This window comes from Quercus lobata, chromosome 10 (assembly GCF_001633185.2).
Source record: "Quercus lobata isolate SW786 chromosome 10, ValleyOak3.0 Primary Assembly, whole genome shotgun sequence".
NCBI lineage: Eukaryota > Viridiplantae > Streptophyta > Magnoliopsida > Fagales > Fagaceae > Quercus > Quercus lobata.
The window spans coordinates 39,960,234-39,978,515 of record NC_044913.1 but is presented as its reverse complement, the minus strand read 5'-3'; the positions used below and the strand labels follow the sequence as shown (position 1 = coordinate 39,978,515).

At 36.9% G+C, this 18,282-nt stretch overlaps 1 protein-coding gene and 1 pseudogene across 1 annotated transcript; both read left to right on the top strand.

Moving 5' to 3' along the window:
* The first annotated feature begins 1,328 nt into the window (after positions 1–1,328).
* Positions 1,329–3,703, top strand: LOC115965469 (protein DOG1-like 3). The gene is made up of 2 exons (XM_031084699.1): positions 1,329–2,536; positions 3,379–3,703. The coding sequence occupies exon 1, from the start codon at positions 1,637–1,639 to the stop codon at positions 2,480–2,482; it is 846 nt and encodes a 281-aa protein (XP_030940559.1). The 5' UTR covers positions 1,329–1,636; the 3' UTR covers positions 2,483–2,536; positions 3,379–3,703.
* A 13,029-nt stretch (positions 3,704–16,732) lies between these two features.
* Positions 16,733–18,058, top strand: LOC115964742 (annotated as a pseudogene).
* Positions 18,059–18,282: the final 224 nt, after the last annotated feature.

Sequence of the window (18,282 nt, the reverse complement as noted above, 5' to 3'; positions counted from 1 at the left end):
AATAATAAAAAAAGAGAATAATATCAATTAAACACACCCAATTTTTTCCCAAAAAAAAAATCATAATTATAGAATGATATATTTGTAGAGAATGATACATTCCCATGCATAGCGTGGGTTTGCAACTAGTTTATATAAAAGTGTATAATATTGTACACATTTGCTTCATAAAATAAGCCAATAATTGTCGTTTATAAGAAAATCTTATCCTACCTTTTTCAAAAAACTACAAACACTGAATTTTAGTTTTCTTAAAAAAAAAAAAACTACAAACACAGTTGACAAACCCAGGGATTTTTTTTTGTAATTTAACACCAAAATGCTAACAATTTCATTAGTTAGCATCGTTTCCAAACTATTCAAGAAAGTAACATCTCGAGCCTCTTAGACTTCAGTTCACAATAGAAACTCGAGTTTCAAAGACTTGAGTTTTATGTGTTGGCAGTGCTGAGGTGGAAAATTATCCACATGGACCCAAACTAGAAAACACAATACCCAACCCAGAAAACAAGCAACAACCAAAGAGACATTAGCAACAATACGAGAGAGACATCGAAGACAACAAACCCAGAAAACAACAAAATCAAACCCAAGCATCGTAGACAATAAACCAAGAAAACAGCAAAACTAAGCAACAATACTACCAAAAACAACAAACCCAAGCACTGGAGACAACAAACCTAGAGAGAAATAACAAACTCAAGTTGCTCTGGTGCCAAGATCAACAAACCCAAGCTAAGAGAGCTGCTCTGGTGCCAAGATTGAAACTACCATGGGGTCGTGTTTTGATTTGGGGGTATTTTTTTTATTTTTAGGTTTGGGATTCTGAGAAATGAAATTTGTTGTTAAGGTTCTTCTTCTTTGGTTAGATCCTCATTCTAGGTCAGATTCTTCTTCTTCCTTTTTAGGAAACAATTTCCTTCGTGGGGCCATGTTTTGGTTTGGTTTTTTATTTGGGTCTTGAGAAAGAAAAAAAGAAAAAGAAAAAAGGAAGAACAGGAACTCAGTGCAGGAACTGGAACTTGAGTCTCTAAGACTCGAGTTCCATGTGGATTTTAATCCACCTCCGTACTGCCAGTACATGAAACTCGAGTATGAGAGACTCAAGATTTTAGTTTTCTAAATAGTTTGAAAACATTGCTAATTAACGAAATTGTTAGGAAAATGGAGTTATTCTGCAAAAGTAAAATTATTAGTTTAATTATACTATCAATATTTGTATACATTTGCATAAAAATGTATAATATTGTACACATTTGCTTAGTAAAATAAACCAATAATTTTGGTTTATAAAAAAATCTTACCCTTCAGAAAACTACAAACACAGATGACAAACCAAGGCCACAAGGCCTCTTGCCTTTTTGAATCTTGACCGACTTCCTTTCAATATAAAAGCATATCCAAATCTCTTTTCAGTTTTCTTAGAAATTTTGTCTATTTTCTCTGGTTCACCGAACCAAATCTACTAATCCCAAATTGACCCTTTTGTCCAACCGATCTTCCTCAGCATAAAATCCAGAAGCAGAATCAAACTCTGGTTTGTGCAATTTTATATAGTTGGGAGTTGGGCGTGCAAACTCCGAGGTTGTCTCTATTCTTTGACTGTCTTTACTCCCAAACTGAAAGACGCTGCAACATGCCAGTTTCCGAATCCATGGCCATCAGAAATGGCACTTCCGAACCTGATAGCTTCCACAACTTCTTTGAGCTCTGGGTTTCCGAGCAAAACCAATACCTCCAAGAACTCATCTCTGCCTCTCAACACCACAAGCAAAGCTCCAACATCAGCTCTGAGGATGACTCGGTGATCTTGAGCCCATTCATCGGCAGAGTGATCAACCATTACGAGCAATACTATGGTGCAAAGTCGAAGTGGGCTAAGCAAGACGTGTTTGCCATGTTGTCACCTTCATGGAGGTCCTCACTTGAGAACGCGTTCATGTGGATAGGAGGGTGGAGACCCAGTATGGCTTTTCACTTGCTTTACTCCAAATCCGGGTTACAACTCGAGGAGAAATTCACTGAGTTGGTTCGCGGGTTTAGTTCTGGCGATTTGGGTGATCTTTCTCCGAGTCAGCTCAACCAGGTGGATGCTTTACAGAGGAGGACTATTGTGGAGGAGAAGGAGATTACTGAGAAGATGGCAGAGCTTCAAGAAACTGTGGCAGACTCGTCCATGGTTGAGTTGTCACATGTGGTGTCTGAGTTGATGAGGGAAAGAGGTGGTAGTGTTAATGGAGTGGAGGAAGAGCGAGTTGAGTCGACTCTGGGGCCTAAAAAGGAAGGGTTGGAGGAGATCTTGCAGAAAGCTGATGATCTACGGTTGAGAACTCTTAAAGCAATTCTTGAAGTTTTGACTCCAATCCAGGCCGTCCATTTCTTGATTGCTGCTGCTGAGTTGCACCTCAGGCTTCATGATTGGGGGAAGAAGAGGGACGATGTGGTTAGGCAACACCGTGGGACTGGTGGCACTGACCGGTGACAGAACTTTTGTACCACAATTTTTGGCATCACGTGAGTAGTGAAAAAAAACTTGGTAAGTCAATATGAGTGTTTCATTCATTATTCATAATCGATCACATCAATAAATTGCGGTGAAAGTTATGGTCGTAGAAGAATTGGAATTACTGGTTAGAATTTAAACGGGGACTGGCTTCCTTGACTTAATGTTCTAAGTTTTAATTATGTGTTGTTGGGGGCATTGTGAGTAGGTATATGGGTGCTTAATCAATGCTATTTTTGAATTGCATTCCTTTTGTAATATTATTAATAGAAAATATGTTGTGGAAGTCAGCAATGTAAAACTCCATCCATTTATGTGGTTGATATGTGCTTAGAAATTCCTAAGATTCTAATATATAACAATTTCATTTAGATTCTAATAACATTCTCTTTTAGATCAATTTAATCATCCAGAGCTTTTTATTAATCTTTTGAAATCTAGAAATATGATGCGATGCTAGAAACTTTGGAGGATAAAATTGACCCAAAAAAAATTAAGAAAAAATTATATTCCCAACTTAGAGGGGCTAAATCAAATTTTTAGCCTTTTCAATTTTTCTTTCTTTTTTTCCCTTACAAAACTACCAAAGAAAAGTAGAAAAAAAGAAATGTTTTTGGCATTGGGCCCATTGTAAGATTTATCATCGATTTTAGTAACATGATGGTGCATGATTTGTTTTAAAGCATTTTCCATGTGTTTTGCATGTTGATAGGTTGTCGTCTTTCACACTCAAATTATGAAGAAAATTAATAACGTGGGAAGAGTTCAAGATAAAGAAGAGTTGCATTTCTTTTTTTGTCTTTTTCTTTTTTTAGATAAAAGAGTTGCATTTCTTGACTTTACTTTATCATGTATTCAACGCTTTTAACCTGTAGGTAATAGTTGGCAATGGTCTATGATGGGACTGACGAACTCACCATTTGATGGGACTGACGAACTCACCATCTGATGGGACTGACGAACTCACCTTTCTTGGACGACCTCATCGAGACCGACGAGGCTGTCCTCTGAGACGAACTAACCACATGTCCATATCATTGACGAAGGTAACAAAACCATTTAATACAGCTAATAATGTCCCGAACGGTTACAAAACCAGCTGTACAGACTGTTGGATGCCTCATTAAGGCACACATTATTAAGCATGAGACGTTACCAAAAGAGACATTAAAACCACATTAACAACCACAACGGCTAGGGGCTGTGGGAGCATATATAATGCCCTCACAACACCAACACAAGGTACGAAGACACACCTCAAAGCATTTCTAGTTATTCTAATACTTTGTTATTTCCTCAAAGTTCTCTTATACTAACTTTGGCATCGGAGACGTTGTGGCAGGTACCACACCGGTGTCCACCTTAAGGGAGCTACCTTACCAGTTTCACAGTGACACCGACGAAGTTACGGCTCCATCTGGACGAACCTACAAGACTGACGATTTGCACTTCATCAGTTTGGCGCCGTCTGTGGGGACGATATTTTCAGATTCATATTTGAAAACGTAGTTTCCATCAACTTCTACGTTCAGATGGAACCCAATCCAGATTCCGCAGCCTTGGCCCAGCAAGTTCAAGCTCTTACAGCCACTATTAAAGAACTCACCAAACAAAATCAGGAAATGAAGCTACGGCTTCAACAGGTTCAGCAGGCTCAACATGAGGAGAATCGATCCAAGGATAACGTGGAAGGAGAAGGGGATAGCTATAGGAGGAGCATTCATCAAAGACCAACTACTCCAGACGAACAGAATTCAAACCTCCTTCGAGAGATGAGGAAGGAGATGGACGAACTGAGAAACGCCATCAAGGAAAAGACAGACCGAAGCGTAGACAGAATGGTAAGGGCCACAGATTCACCCTTCACCGCGGCGGTACTTCAATGCCCCGTGCCGTCAAAGTTTCGTTTACCTCAACTTGAGCCGTTTGACGGACTCAGAGACCCTCAAGATCACCTTAATACCTTCAAGACGACGCTAGGTCTTCAACAGCCACCTGACGGGATATTGTGTCGTTCCTTTCCCACCACTCTCAAATGAGCTGCAAGGGAATAGTTCACAAAGTTGCCAACATCATCCGTGGACAACTTTGAGCAATTGAGCAATGCCTTCTTGCGTCATTTCATAGGGGGGCAGCGTCCAAAGAGGCCGGCAGACCACTTACTCACCATTAGACAGAGAGAGAAGGAAACCCTAAGGTCGTACGTGAAACGCTTTACTTGGGAGACTCTAGAGGTGGACGAAGCTGATGACAAGGTGCAACTGACGACCTTCAAAGCAAGATTGAGATCCAGAGATCTCGTGGCTTCACTTGCGAAGAATCCACCAAAGACAATGGCAGAAATGCTCCTGAAGGCACAGAAGTATATGAACGTTGAATATGCTTTAGCCGCGATAAAGGATGTGGAAAAGACCCTGCCCAAGGGAAACTCGGCCCAACCTGGGAAGGACCCTACCAGGTCGTCCATTACTCCAGACAAGACAGTTATCACTTGGAGACCATAGACGGGCAAAAATTACCGTAACCATGGAACATTGGGCACTTGAAGAAGTACCATCAATAGATGTAACAGACAGTTGTATTCATTTTTGGAAGTTAAAAAAAAAAAAAAAAAACTATTCAGCCAATGACTTAGCACGAGCAAACCGAGCAGCTTAAAAAACAAAAATTGGCTAAGTAACAAGATTCCGCTTGGACGGATGTAAGTTACTGACGAAGCCAAAACTGGCTAAGTAACAAGATTCCGCCTGGACGGATGTAAGTTACTGACGAAGCCAAAAATGACAAGATCCCTTCAATGGGTGTAAGTCACAAAAAAACTGGCTAAGTAACAAGATTCCGCTTGGACGGATGTAAGTTACTGACGAAGCCAAAACTGGCTAAGTAACAAGATTTCGCCTGGACGGATGTAAGTTACTGACGAATCCAAATATGACAAGATCCCTTCAATGGGTGTAAGTCACAAAAAAACTGGCTAAGTAACAAGATTTCGCCTAGACGAATGTAAGTTACTGACGAAGCCAAAACTAGCTAAGTAACAAGATTCCGCCTGGACGGATGTAAGTTACTGACGAAGCCAAAAATGGCTAAGTAACAAGATTCCGCCTGGACGGATGTAAATTACTGACGTCCTCAAGATTTCTTTGTCTACGTCCTCAAGATCAAGGTTCCCCAGATTCGCTCTAGTTGGGTGCTTGACGAGGAAATCTTTCATCTTCTGGTGGTCGTCATAACACGTCACGACGACCACAGAACCTGGGGGGCATCTGATGGGACTGACGAACTCACCATCTGATGGGACTGACGAACTCACCTTTCTTGGATGACCTCATCGAGACCGACGAGGCTGTCCTCTGAGACGAACTAACCACATGTCCATATCATTGACGAAGGTAACAAAACCATTTAATACAGCTAATAATGTCCCGAACGGTTACAAGACCAGCTGTACAGACTGTTGGATGCCTCATTAAGGCACACATTATTAAGCATGAGACGTTACCAAAAGAGACATTAAAACCACATTAACAACCACAACGGCTAGGGGCTGTGGGAGCATATATAAAGCCCTCACAACACCAACACAAGGTACGGAGACACACCTCAAAGCATTTCTAGTTATTCTAATACTTTGTTATTTCCTCAAAGTTCTCTTATACTGACTTTGGCATCGGAAACGTTGTGGCAGGTACCACACCGGTGTCCACCTTAAGGGAGCTACCTTACCAGTTTCACAGTGACACCGACGAAGTTACGGCTCCATCTGGACGAACCTACAAGACTGACGATTTGCACTTCATCAGTCTATTATTTTTAGAGAAAGTTTAGGATACATTTTTTTGTTACAACTGTTTCCATAATTTTGATACGGTCAATTGAAAGTGATGAAAAAAAGTTGTGAGCACATGTAAAAGTGATTGTTTAACACTCACAATTAATCACTTCAATAAAGTGTGACAAAAGTTACCGTCTTTGGCCAAGGGCTTGGGATAGCCCCCAACTTATGAAAAATCTGCATTCCCCCATATATGTTTTAAAATATATATGATTTTAGAAATAAATTTTAGCAACGACCCCTAGTTTGTTTATTAAAACTACAATTATATAGACGTAAGGTATACTCTCTTAAAAATAGATAAATCTATATCTATATATTACTAAAGACAAAGTTTAGCTACAAAATTGGTTGTAGCCTTAAACTACAAACTCACTCAATAAAATAAATATTACTGCATATTTTGAAAATCTAACCGTTAAATTATATGTTCTTTACGCTTTTAATACACATGTCAATTTTTGTGTCAATCGGATATTATTTACTATATAATCTATAATCTTATATTTCATGTATAATTTTAAATTACAAAAACTTGCAATTTAAAAATTTATTGATAACATAGTTATTGATCTTTAATTTTCTTGAAATTTTGCAAACATGAAGGATATAAGAAGAAGATATAATCCAATGGTGGATTTGTCAAAATTCACCTCTAATAAAAAGATATTGAGTGAGTTTGTAGCATAAGGTTACAATCAATTTTGTAGCTAAACTTTGTCCTATTATTAAAAGTTGAAGTGTAGTATTTATTGTTACTACGTTTTAGTTGAGCCACATCGGCGTCTACATCATTTTTTTTCTTTCTCCCTTCCTCTTTCTATTTTTAATAAATATAATTAAATTTTGATAATTTTGACAAAACCGTTGATGCACTTGGTATTATTCATTTGTGCCTCAACCATTAGTCGGCTGGCCTCCTTTTGTACCACATCAGACTACTGTTTCTCCCTCTTTCTTTAGACTCTCCAGCTTAAGCTTTCCGTTTCCTACCTTGCCATTATAAGTTACAACACAGACAGTGAATCAGTGTAACACTATAACGTTTCTCTCTAGGATGTATATAGCTACCCATGTCCTTCCTTCCACCATCAATGGCAATCTCCTTCTTCCAAGTCCCAACTGTGCTTCAAATCCAAATATACATGTATGCTTCGCTACTTCCTACCTTCCCAAAGCTCAAGGTATTTTGTCTCTTTTATTTTTTTCTATACTTCTTATTCTTTTATTTCTTTTATTTTCTCTTCTGCCCTTGAGTCATTCTTTAGAAAACTACCGATATCTCTTAAATTTTTCTTTTGTTAGATGCATGCAAATTGTTTGATAAAATAGTTCTGTTTCTTTTGTTTATTTATTATATATTCAAAACTCAACAGATTTAGTATGATTATATGCTACAGTTTTATTTTAAGATGGGTTGGTAGATTGCTTCCTAATTCTTAAGCATCTTCTTGCGGAAGTATATATTCCCTATTGAACTGGTCAATTTATTGTTTCCTAACTCAACTAAACTTATCAATTTAATATCCATTGATATTTCAAAACCAACGGTAGCTAGACTAGATATTTAGATGAACCCCATGATGTGGCTTGGTGACAAATGGGCATAGGTACAACTAATAATACAGTACAATTTGATGAACAATTACTTCACCATTACTAGATGCAAAACAAATTAAGAGTTTGAATTGACTGTAAATTTTGAAATATCTTTGTTGGGACTGTATGATTTTGGGTGTTGGTTTATTTTTTTAGCATGTTGCAGTACCATTGGACTGATATTCAGATTTTGAGATAATGTTAGATGAGATTGTAATATGTTCAAAGGTTAGATTTTTTTATGTTGAAAAACATGACTGGTGCAAAATATCACATAATTTTTATCTATGTTTTCAACCACAATGCTTAATAAAAGGCATTTTTATTTTCATTAAATTATATCAAGCAGTTTTATGCTCTAATGTAAAAATAATAATAACTGTAAAGTCAATTTGGGTTTTCCTCATTAAATGTTAAAAATGGTTTTGTATTTTCTTTAAGATAATGAAAGATGCATAATGAGCATATGTGCATATAAAATAAATTTAAATGTAAATGTAAATATATCTTAGAGGGTATCAATATTTTAGTAATGATCTACATTTCAAAGTTGCATTTTTTGTAAATCATCTACAACAGTGGAGGTTCACTTTAGGGTTAGCAATCAGGATTCATGAGTAACCTTGCACACTCTTTTGTGGACTAAAGGTTTTTTGAGATGTCTTGAAAGGTATTTCAAATCCAGATTTAGGACCATAAATGATGGGAATATTTGGTGTTGGGAGAGAAAATGACACAATGCACATTTGAAGGTTTCTCTCTTTAATCCCTTCCAAAATTGAACAATTAACTCCATATGCATGTTTTTTTTTCAAAGCAAGTTTGCATCATTCTAGTTTCCTCTCTTGGTGTATTTGACCCCACACCATTTATGAGGCCTAAGGTTCCCAAAATGATTTGGCAGGTGAAGGAGATTCCCTTTCGATGTAGCTTTAATAAACCAAACACACATCTAAGATTTGGTGGTAAAGTCACTCTCTCCACTATATCTACTCCTCGATTTCTTAGGTTGGTTTTTGTAGCACAGATTGTCAACACCTCTGATTTTGAAGTTGGCCCCGTGTTTGATTGTCCCTTTTAATAGTCATAAATCATATATATTTTTACAAAAAATCTATATTATTTTATTAGGAAGAAATGATGACTAATTGGATTTGACACAGTGCCAAATGATTGATATTCTAAATTTCCAATAATAATTCTCATTCTCATTGCTTATATGTGATTTAATTGAGTTTGGACTTCTTCATTCTATGCTAACATTCATATTTTAAGGACAACACAATTTCTACAAAGTGTCTTATGCATTGAGGTATCAATCTACTGTTTATTTCTTTGAAATTACCTTTTCAATTCCCTAATGAACCGTACCCAAAAAAGTTCCAATCTTCAAAGAAATGTGTCATATTGGGTTGGTATATCTTTTGTGATAAACTCTATTAAGAGCTTGAAATCAAAGCATATATAGGGGTTAGTTACTTTGGAGATATAATTACTTTATAGAAGTACTTGCTTGGGTTTCAACACTCTGCATCAGTGTCATAGTTATGAAGTTACTTGGGATTCTAAGATATTTTGGCCTGAATTTTCTTAAATTGGAGGTTGCAATTGCTGAACATATTTTATGCTTTACTTCCACAGGGTAAAGTTTCAATATCGTTTATCTTCAATTAATGAGGAATTCTCAGTAAGCATGATTGCATGAGTCATCAGCTCGCGTTGACTACATCCATGCCCTTTGTAGACACTGCTCATCACTCTTATCCATTGAATAGTTTGGTGAAGTGTTTGGATCGCGGCCATGTGGGTGTTTAGTTGGTATATCTTGTGTAGTCTAGCTCCCTATCCAAATTTTTGTGCTCTCAAAATAAACTAAATACTATTGTTATTTGAGAGAGGTAGATTGTCTAATGTATGCTTATTGAGAAAAAAAAAATTCAATTTTAACTATTAGTTAGGAATGAACTATTTTTAGCTTTACCATTTGAGTAATAGAAATAGTATTTTTCACTATTGTAAATAAAAAATTTTCTCGCGCATTGCGCAGGTCTGCGACTAGTTTATATAATTGGTTAATACATTATTTTTTTCTCCCATATCCTATTGTGGGAGGTAGTGCAAGAATGAAATTCATACTAATAAATTCCCATGGTCTTGAAGATATTAAAACATGACACATCACTTTCTATGACATGCCGAAAGAACTTTTGATGTAGCAAGGGCATAGACTTATCTCTATCAAAATGACCCTAGTTATGAGCTTCCTACATAATTTAGTCTCTTAAAGAGCATTGAGGCACACAAAGTTGCATCCCCCTAAATAGAATGCCTTCATCTTGGATAGGCTGCATGATCCCTATCTACAAGACTGCTAGCACAATTGAGGAAGCTTCTCTGCAAATTTTTTCAATTGCTAAACTGCTTCTGTATGGATTGAATCCCATTCAGGGGGGGTTCTTCTTCAAAAGTTAAGCTAGACAGTTTTTGTACTTGGAAATCTTTGGTATGAAATCAGACATATATTTAACAATTCCAAGAAACTGTTGTATCTGTTTAACAGTAGAAAACTTGTTTGGAAACTCTTTAAGAGATGTAGCAATATGTGGCTGTAAAGTATACTTTCCATCTGAAATAGTCATCCCCAAAAACTCTATTGATGTCTGCCCAATGACCATTTTTTTTTCTGAGAGCATAATTCCTTGGGATTTCACTAAATTGTAAAATTCAGTGAGCAATTTTTCATGAGAATCTGCATCTTTTGAGAAGAGAAGAATATCATCTACATAGATCAATGCATTTGCCAAGAGAGGTTGAAACAAGGTCACCATTGCTTTTTGGAACTAAGATGGAGCATTTTTTAGTCCAAAAGGCATAACCGTCCACTGGTAATGATGATTTGGGATGCAAAATGCTGTTTTGTATCTATCTTCCGGATGAATTCCTAACTGCTAAAATCCTGTTTTAAGATCAAACTTCGAGAACACTTTTGCATTTGAAAGATGCTGGAAAAGAGCACTTTTGTTTGGCAAAGGAAACTTATCATCTGCTAGAAAATGATTGAGATCTTGGTAGTTGATTATCAATCTGAGTTTTCCTCGGATTTGCTCAGCATGCTCAGTGGCGGAGCCAGAATTTTGGTTCAGAGGGGACAAAATTAAAAGATATTATTTAAAGTGAAATTGATCTAAAAAATATTAATCGATAATAATAACAAAATAAATAAACAGTAGTAAGAAAATAAACATATTTCATATCATTAAAATAAATTTTAAAAAAATAACCAATTCATACTACAAAATCTATAACAAAAAATTTACAAATTGATGTGGTAAAAATGTGATTAGTGTTACTTAAACAATCTATAATAAATAGATGTTTGAAATTTTTTTTTTATTATTGGTGACATACCAATTTTTAAGATATAAGTAATAAAATTTGTAATATTTCTAGCATCACTCAACAATAAAATACTGTAAAAAGTATCATTAACAGTGAAAATGGTAAAAAAAAAATAGAAAAGAAAAAAAAGTGAAACAGGTGTCAAACTTGGACAAGACAAAAGCTACTTACATGAACAGTAAACTAGGTGAAAATGTCATACTGTTTGATGTTTGAGAAAACTTTTTTTTTACTTTCTTTTTCTTATGTCAGAATCATTTTCAAGTTTCAACGAAGTGGGAGTCCTTTTTTAGCTTTTTTTTCTCTATGTCAGTGGGTAACTACTTAACAATTAAGATTGCATATACATGATTTTCTCAAAAAAAAGATTGCATATACATGACAATTTTAGGAGAAGTCAGGGGGGGCAGGTGCCCCCCCTCGCCCCCCTCTGGCTCCGCCCTTGAGCATGCTTGTTAACATAAAAGGCTTCACAAGCCCATGGGAAGAGGTGGGTTCAATGAGTCCTTCAGTGAGGAGTGTACAGATCTCTTGTTGGGCTAGAGCTAAATGTTTTGGATTCATTCCTCTATGGCTGGCTTTTTTAGGATTGACATCTTCATTCCTTTTAAAGGGAAGGTGTATGAAAAAGTCTGGGTTCATCCACAAGGGATTTGGATTTTTTGTAAGAACTCAAAATGGCTATTTGCACAACAATCATTAATGATCTAGAGTCTTAGGGAATCATAAGGATCAACAACGAACAAGTGAGGAACTTGGGTCCAAGTAAGGAGATGTTGTTTATGTGAAAGTCCTTTTGATGACCATCAAAGGTTAGGTATTTGGTGAAGGATATCAAAGCTTATAAGAAGGTCTCTACCAGTGAGAGGTGATCCAAGAACCTAATGTTTCAGGTTGAGAAAATTTTGATGAGTATAGGTTTGCTTTTTTTTTTTTTTTTTTTTTTGGTGATTGGGAATGTTTCTCCGTTTGCTGCACGAAACATCTAGTAATGAGGTAACCAAAATTCTTTAAGTAAAATTTTGGGATGAATGATTATTGCTGCTACTCCGGTATCAAAAAGGGCAATGACAGGGGTAGGTCTAGAATATGAGTCAAGGAGAATATGAATTTGGGCAATAGGAATGGGGCTTTCCAAAGAGACTAAAGTAGGCTGAGAAGTATAGATGGCTTGAATTTCTGGATTTGAGGCCACTGATTCAGAATCTAAGTCTTCTTCTGTTGTAGAGTATCCCATGACTACTAGGGCTTGAGGAGAATATTCCTCATTTAACAAATAGAGTAATTCTACATTAGAAAAGGGAGTGTCTTCTGCATGAATCTGAGCTTGCTCAAGAAGCTTTGCTACCTTTTCTTTCCTCGGGTAATTTCTTGCAAAATGTCATGGTTTTCTACATACAAAGCAAACTTTGGAAGTCTTTCCTCTGAACTGCTTTTTCTTAAGGAATCTCCATTTCTTCTTCCTGAAAAATCTTTTCTTTGGTTCTGCCTGGTATCTCTTCTTTAAAGAATACTTCTTGAAGTGGCTTCTCTTTTTTATTGAACAATCACAACTTTTTTCATGACATTTTATCTATAAATCTTTCCTCTTGCAGTTGTCCTTGAATTTATTGTGAATCTTCTACATTTTTGAAAGGAACTTCCTTTGGTTGCAAAGCTTTTCCAGGGCAATAAGCATATGCTGATAAATTTCTCCCAATAAAGCTTGATTCAAAGTTATTCTTTGGATATTCATCATTCGAAGGGTTTCGTTGCCCAGTGGTTCTGGAAGAGAATTGAGAAAAGTCTGCTTGATATTCACATCATCCACGTCATCAATGGTATAAAATCGCCTTGACATCCGATCAAAGTGTCTTTCTAAATCTTTCCTTTCAAATGAACAGCATTTCATGGCAAGAAATTCTTCTCGTGCAACTTCTATGTAGTGTGTTGGTGCCCCCAAGGAACTCATTATGAATAATTGTAAAGAAATCTTCCAATGTTTGAGAATGGGCTGCATGCCTTTGTCGAAATTCTCCTAAGGAAATCCACCATTCTCTTAGTCTTCCTGTAAGCCTTGCAACAAATTTAGCAATTACTTAGGCAACTGTGGAATTTAGAGCATGGAGTTCAGCAGTACACCATGTGTAATGACCCAAAAAGGGGGTCTTGCAATCCATGAAATCCCACATTGCCTAGGGAAGCACATGTGGCTTATAAGGGGTGACCTTCCTTTAATGTGTAGAGACTTTTTCCCCCACTACTGTGTGCTTTGAGGGAAAACAAAACTGTGAGGGGCATGAGCCCCAAAGCAGACAATGTCTATAGAGTTGGGGCAAGACCCCCCCCCCCTCTTTTTGGGTCATTACACCATGAGTATATGTCAAAAAACTTTTCATGCCACTTGGAAGGAGGAGCATCATCAATGGTGAATAAATGCTTCAAATCTATCATTGATGAATAGGTGAGATGAGTATGGTTGTCAGGAACAAAAGGTGGAGGTGGAAAAATAGGTGGTGGAGGTGAAGGATGAAGAACATCATCTTCTTCTACTGTTGGTTGGTCATATTGTTGATACATAAATATTCCTTCAAGACCAAGATCAAAAAGATCCAAATCAGTATCAGTAATGATTGGGAGCACAGGTGGGTTATTTGAGTCTTCTAGAGTGATGGCTTTTAGGAAAGATGAAATTGGGTTTGGAGGATCAGGATCTATGGTTAACACGTTCATATCTAGGGGCTTGGAGGATGCACCAACAATTGGATCTAAGGGTTGGGATAATGGGTACTTATCAAGGGAGAGTTTATTCTGTGATTGGCTTTGAGTCTTTGTTTTGGGTTGGATTGGATATGTTATGGCTGGAAAGATTCCACTACTCTTGAGAAGGTTATGATCAGGGTGTATTGTGGTTAAGGGTTGGAAGTTTTGACTTGTGGAATTGGATAAGAATGGAGAGGTTAAGGGTAAAAACAAATCTTTGTACAACGACTGTCTGGATTGGTGGGGGTATAGACAAACATTGGACAAGCCTGTGTTTCTGTCTTCTGGGATTTTTCTATAAACTGGAGTTGTGACAACAACTGTTTTCTTTCTTTTTCTTTTTGTCCCAAAAGGAGGAAGGAAACAGACATATCTTTGACTGTGGATGCAATTGTTGCAAGCTCTTGTTCTACTTTCTTGATTTTCTTCTTCAAATAATTGGTAAGAGATTCAGAAGATGAAAAGGTTTGTGTGACTACTTTTGCCAATTTTTGCTGGTTGTCAAGAATCTTTAAAAGAGCTTGGTTTTGGGCCACAACATTCTCTGCTTGCCAATTTAAAGCGACCTTTGCTGACGAAACTTGTTTTCAAGTTCCATCTGAATTAGTTCCAACAAGAGTTTTGATCTTTCAAACATGTCTTGTGTTGGCCTAGGGGTGGTCAAAGTTTTCTAGTGGAGGAAAGTCTTGATCATAAGAGGATGAATGTCTGTCAATAGTGTAGCAAAGTAAAGGGTTTTGTGTCTGGGTTTGTGTGAAAGGAGGAGAATGATATTTATGTAATTGAGGAAGGATATTCTGGTAATATGGAATCAATGGAGGTTTAGGCTCATGGTTAGGATCTTGTTTAGGCCTGGGTTCTTTGCATTGAGGAGGAGAAGACTGGGGTTTTTGTTTTTTGGTTCTGGGGTAAAAGACATAATAGTCAAATTTTCCAGAAGGTTCTCCTAAGAGGTCTACTTCAGGATCACCAGCTTCATATCTTTCTTTCAAGCTTTGATGGAGAGATTTTTTTTCTTTCTTCTTCTTGGTTGATCATCATCATCAATTGATTCTTCTTTGCATTCATCACAATCACAAATATCCCACCATATATGGCCAGAGGATGATTTTCCTTCATAACAAGGTTTTCCATCTTCACAGAATGCTTTAATTACAAGACCTTTTTCAGCAACATATGGTACGGGCTGCAACATTGCCATCTGGGTTTGAAAGATAGTTATATCCTTTTTTTTTCTAGTGGGGCCTTCACGAATCTTGTCTATACTTCTCCATTTTCTTTCCTGATAAAGAAAGGATTATTGGACTAGATCGGCTGAACTGCTTGATGAAGTGACTCATACTTCGTGATCCATGACTCTAGGAAAAGGGAAGTCATTTGGTCCCTTGTAAGCTGTTTAGGGACAAATGTACACATCAGAGTTAATCCCGGATCAACTTGAATAAGCAATGCATCATCAGTTTGAGCAATTTCTGGGACTGCTACATCAAAGGCATGATTTTGGAGCCTATAAACAAGCTAATAATGGAGTGTAGTTGCATAAGTATCTTGTACTTGAGAAGCTTCAGTAATCTGAACTTGAACTTTAAGAGCATCACACAGATGGGGATCTTTTAAAGGTATATTGAAATTTGGGAATAATGTGACAAAAATAGTTCCAGCATTTAGAGTTGTCTAGACAGTTCCTATGACTGCATGTTGATACTCCAAAAATATGGAGTCAAGAAGTGCCATTCTAGAGACTGTAGGGAGTCCTTTTCTTCCATGGAAAGTTAACGCCAACCTTACGGCACCAAAGTGGAGATGAGTATACCCTTGCTTTTGCCATGAGCTAACAAATTCCCTAGGAAGGGAAAGAGTAATAAAGTTTTCACCATCATTTGCTGGAATATTGAACTGGTCAAACTTAGAGGCTTGAATATATTCTTTTACAGTAGAAGGATGAGAAGGACCAATATATTTTTTTATGGTTTTTTTGAAAGAGGATTGGGGTTTATTAAATATAGTGTAGGAATTTACAATAGGGGGATCAGTAATAGGGATTTCACTATCTTCTAGTACATGGGAGATTTCATATAAATATTCTAGTCTATTTCCTGTGGATTTACGAAAGGAATGGTCAAAAGGGAATTTAGAGGTATCACTCATTGTAGAAGATGTGGTAGCCATAATGGTTTTCAACAGAAAGAATTGTTTTCCACACACCAAATAGGACCACACTACCAACTTTTGGCTAAAAAGTCCACAAGGTGACTTTGGAAAACTAGCTTCTTTGGTTCACTTAAAAACAGACTCCTTAGTGTTCTACTTGATTATATAGTCTAGTGTTCTGATGTGATTAATACAGAGGATCCACTTATTGTTGCAACTGTAAACCACATAGCATACTAATCAAGACAATAATCAAAGTATACTAATCAAAGGAGAATATACATGATATGGCTCTGATACCAAATATAGAGAGAACATATAGAAAGACAAAATATAGAGGAAGACACAAAGATTCAAAGGGAGTGTAAGAAGATTATTATGGAAGTTGGTTGAGGATGTAAACAGCTAACAATACATACAATATTACTGGAAGATGTGGAATAGAACAGGATACTATATACAACAAACTTGTGGGGTCCACCCTCATGTGAGGGAGAGGAAGCATGCAACGGAAACATAATAGATTTACTCCTAAGCAACACAATAAAAGCATAGACACTAACACCACCATCGCTAACAAGCCTCCCTTACAGCTCCTCATCAATCAAGTCATTTAGCATTACGAGTATTATTATCAGGTTATATTAGAATAATTAATTAAATAATTACATTTACAATTTCATAATTAAATAATTACATTTATAATTTCATAACAGCTTAACCTTCTTGGAAAATTGTTAACTTTATCTGGTTAGCAAGTGTCATAGGGCATTTAATAAGGAAGCATTTAATACAATTTGCCATAGTCAATTTTTTATGCCTTTATAACACATATGCATGTCTCTTACTTTTCGATCCATATCCATTAACAAACATTTTGAACTTTTGATGATATATTACACGCTAAATTTATTAGTAGTATTTATTACACACTACTTGTTATCACACCTTTACACACAAACAAAAATTGTACTGAAAATGTGATTAAAGTCACGATTTTCAAGTAGAAATCATGACTTCATGTCATGTTTTCAATCCAAATTTTGCGTTTGTATAAAGTTTTGTGCAAGAAAGTGTGTGTAGCAACTAACAATAATTCCCCTGAATTTAAACCTTTCTCCGTCTATCCTTCATTTAAAAACTAAAAAATCCTACGTGTTAATTTCTATCATCATTTGTTAACAGATTAAGCTTTTGGCACACTTTGATAATTTATCAGGTTAAGTCATGGTGGGCAAAGAAAGACGTGCTAAGCATCCTAACACACTCATGGACAAGCACACTTGAGGACGCGTTCATGTGGATAGGAGGGTAGCGACCCACAATGGCTTTTCGTTTGCTTTACTCCAAGTCAGGGATGCAACTTGAGGACCAACTTGCTGATTTTATTCAAGGTTGAGCAGTGGTGACTTGGGTGATCTCTCTCCAAGTCGCTCAACCAGCTTGATAAGGTGCAGATGAGGACTATAAAGGAGGAGAGAAATATAACTGAGAAGATCGTGAAGCATCAGGAGACGGTGGCAGATTCAACTATGGTTGGGTTGTCACAGGCGGTAACGGAGTTGATGAGGAACAAGTTGAGTTGGCTCTAATGGCAAAGGAGGAGGGCTAGCTTGGAGGAGATATTGCATAACGCTGATGATTTTCGCTTGAGAACTCTGAAAGCCATTCTAGATATTGTCACTCCAATGCAGGCTGTGCATTTCTTGATTGCTGCTGCTGAGTTACACCTCAGGTTTCATGACTGGGGGAAGAAGAAGGATGCAAGGCAACACCATGGTACTGGTGGGAATTGATCAACTTGTGCGTTTCGCAAACGTGTATGCTTAAATCTAAAGCCAATAAACTGGCTTCTTTGAAAGAAGTTAGCTTGAAGTTACTTTCTTGTTTTAAGGATACAAGCTTAGAGAAAGGCAAATAAGTAGTGGCTGCATGTTTTTGGATTAAGAAAACGAAAAGAAAAATCCAACAATGTGTAGCTCAGGAAGTAGTTTGGAGAATTAGGCACTTGGGTAGGATCAGAATGAAGAGCATCTTGAAGTTTTTGTTGAAC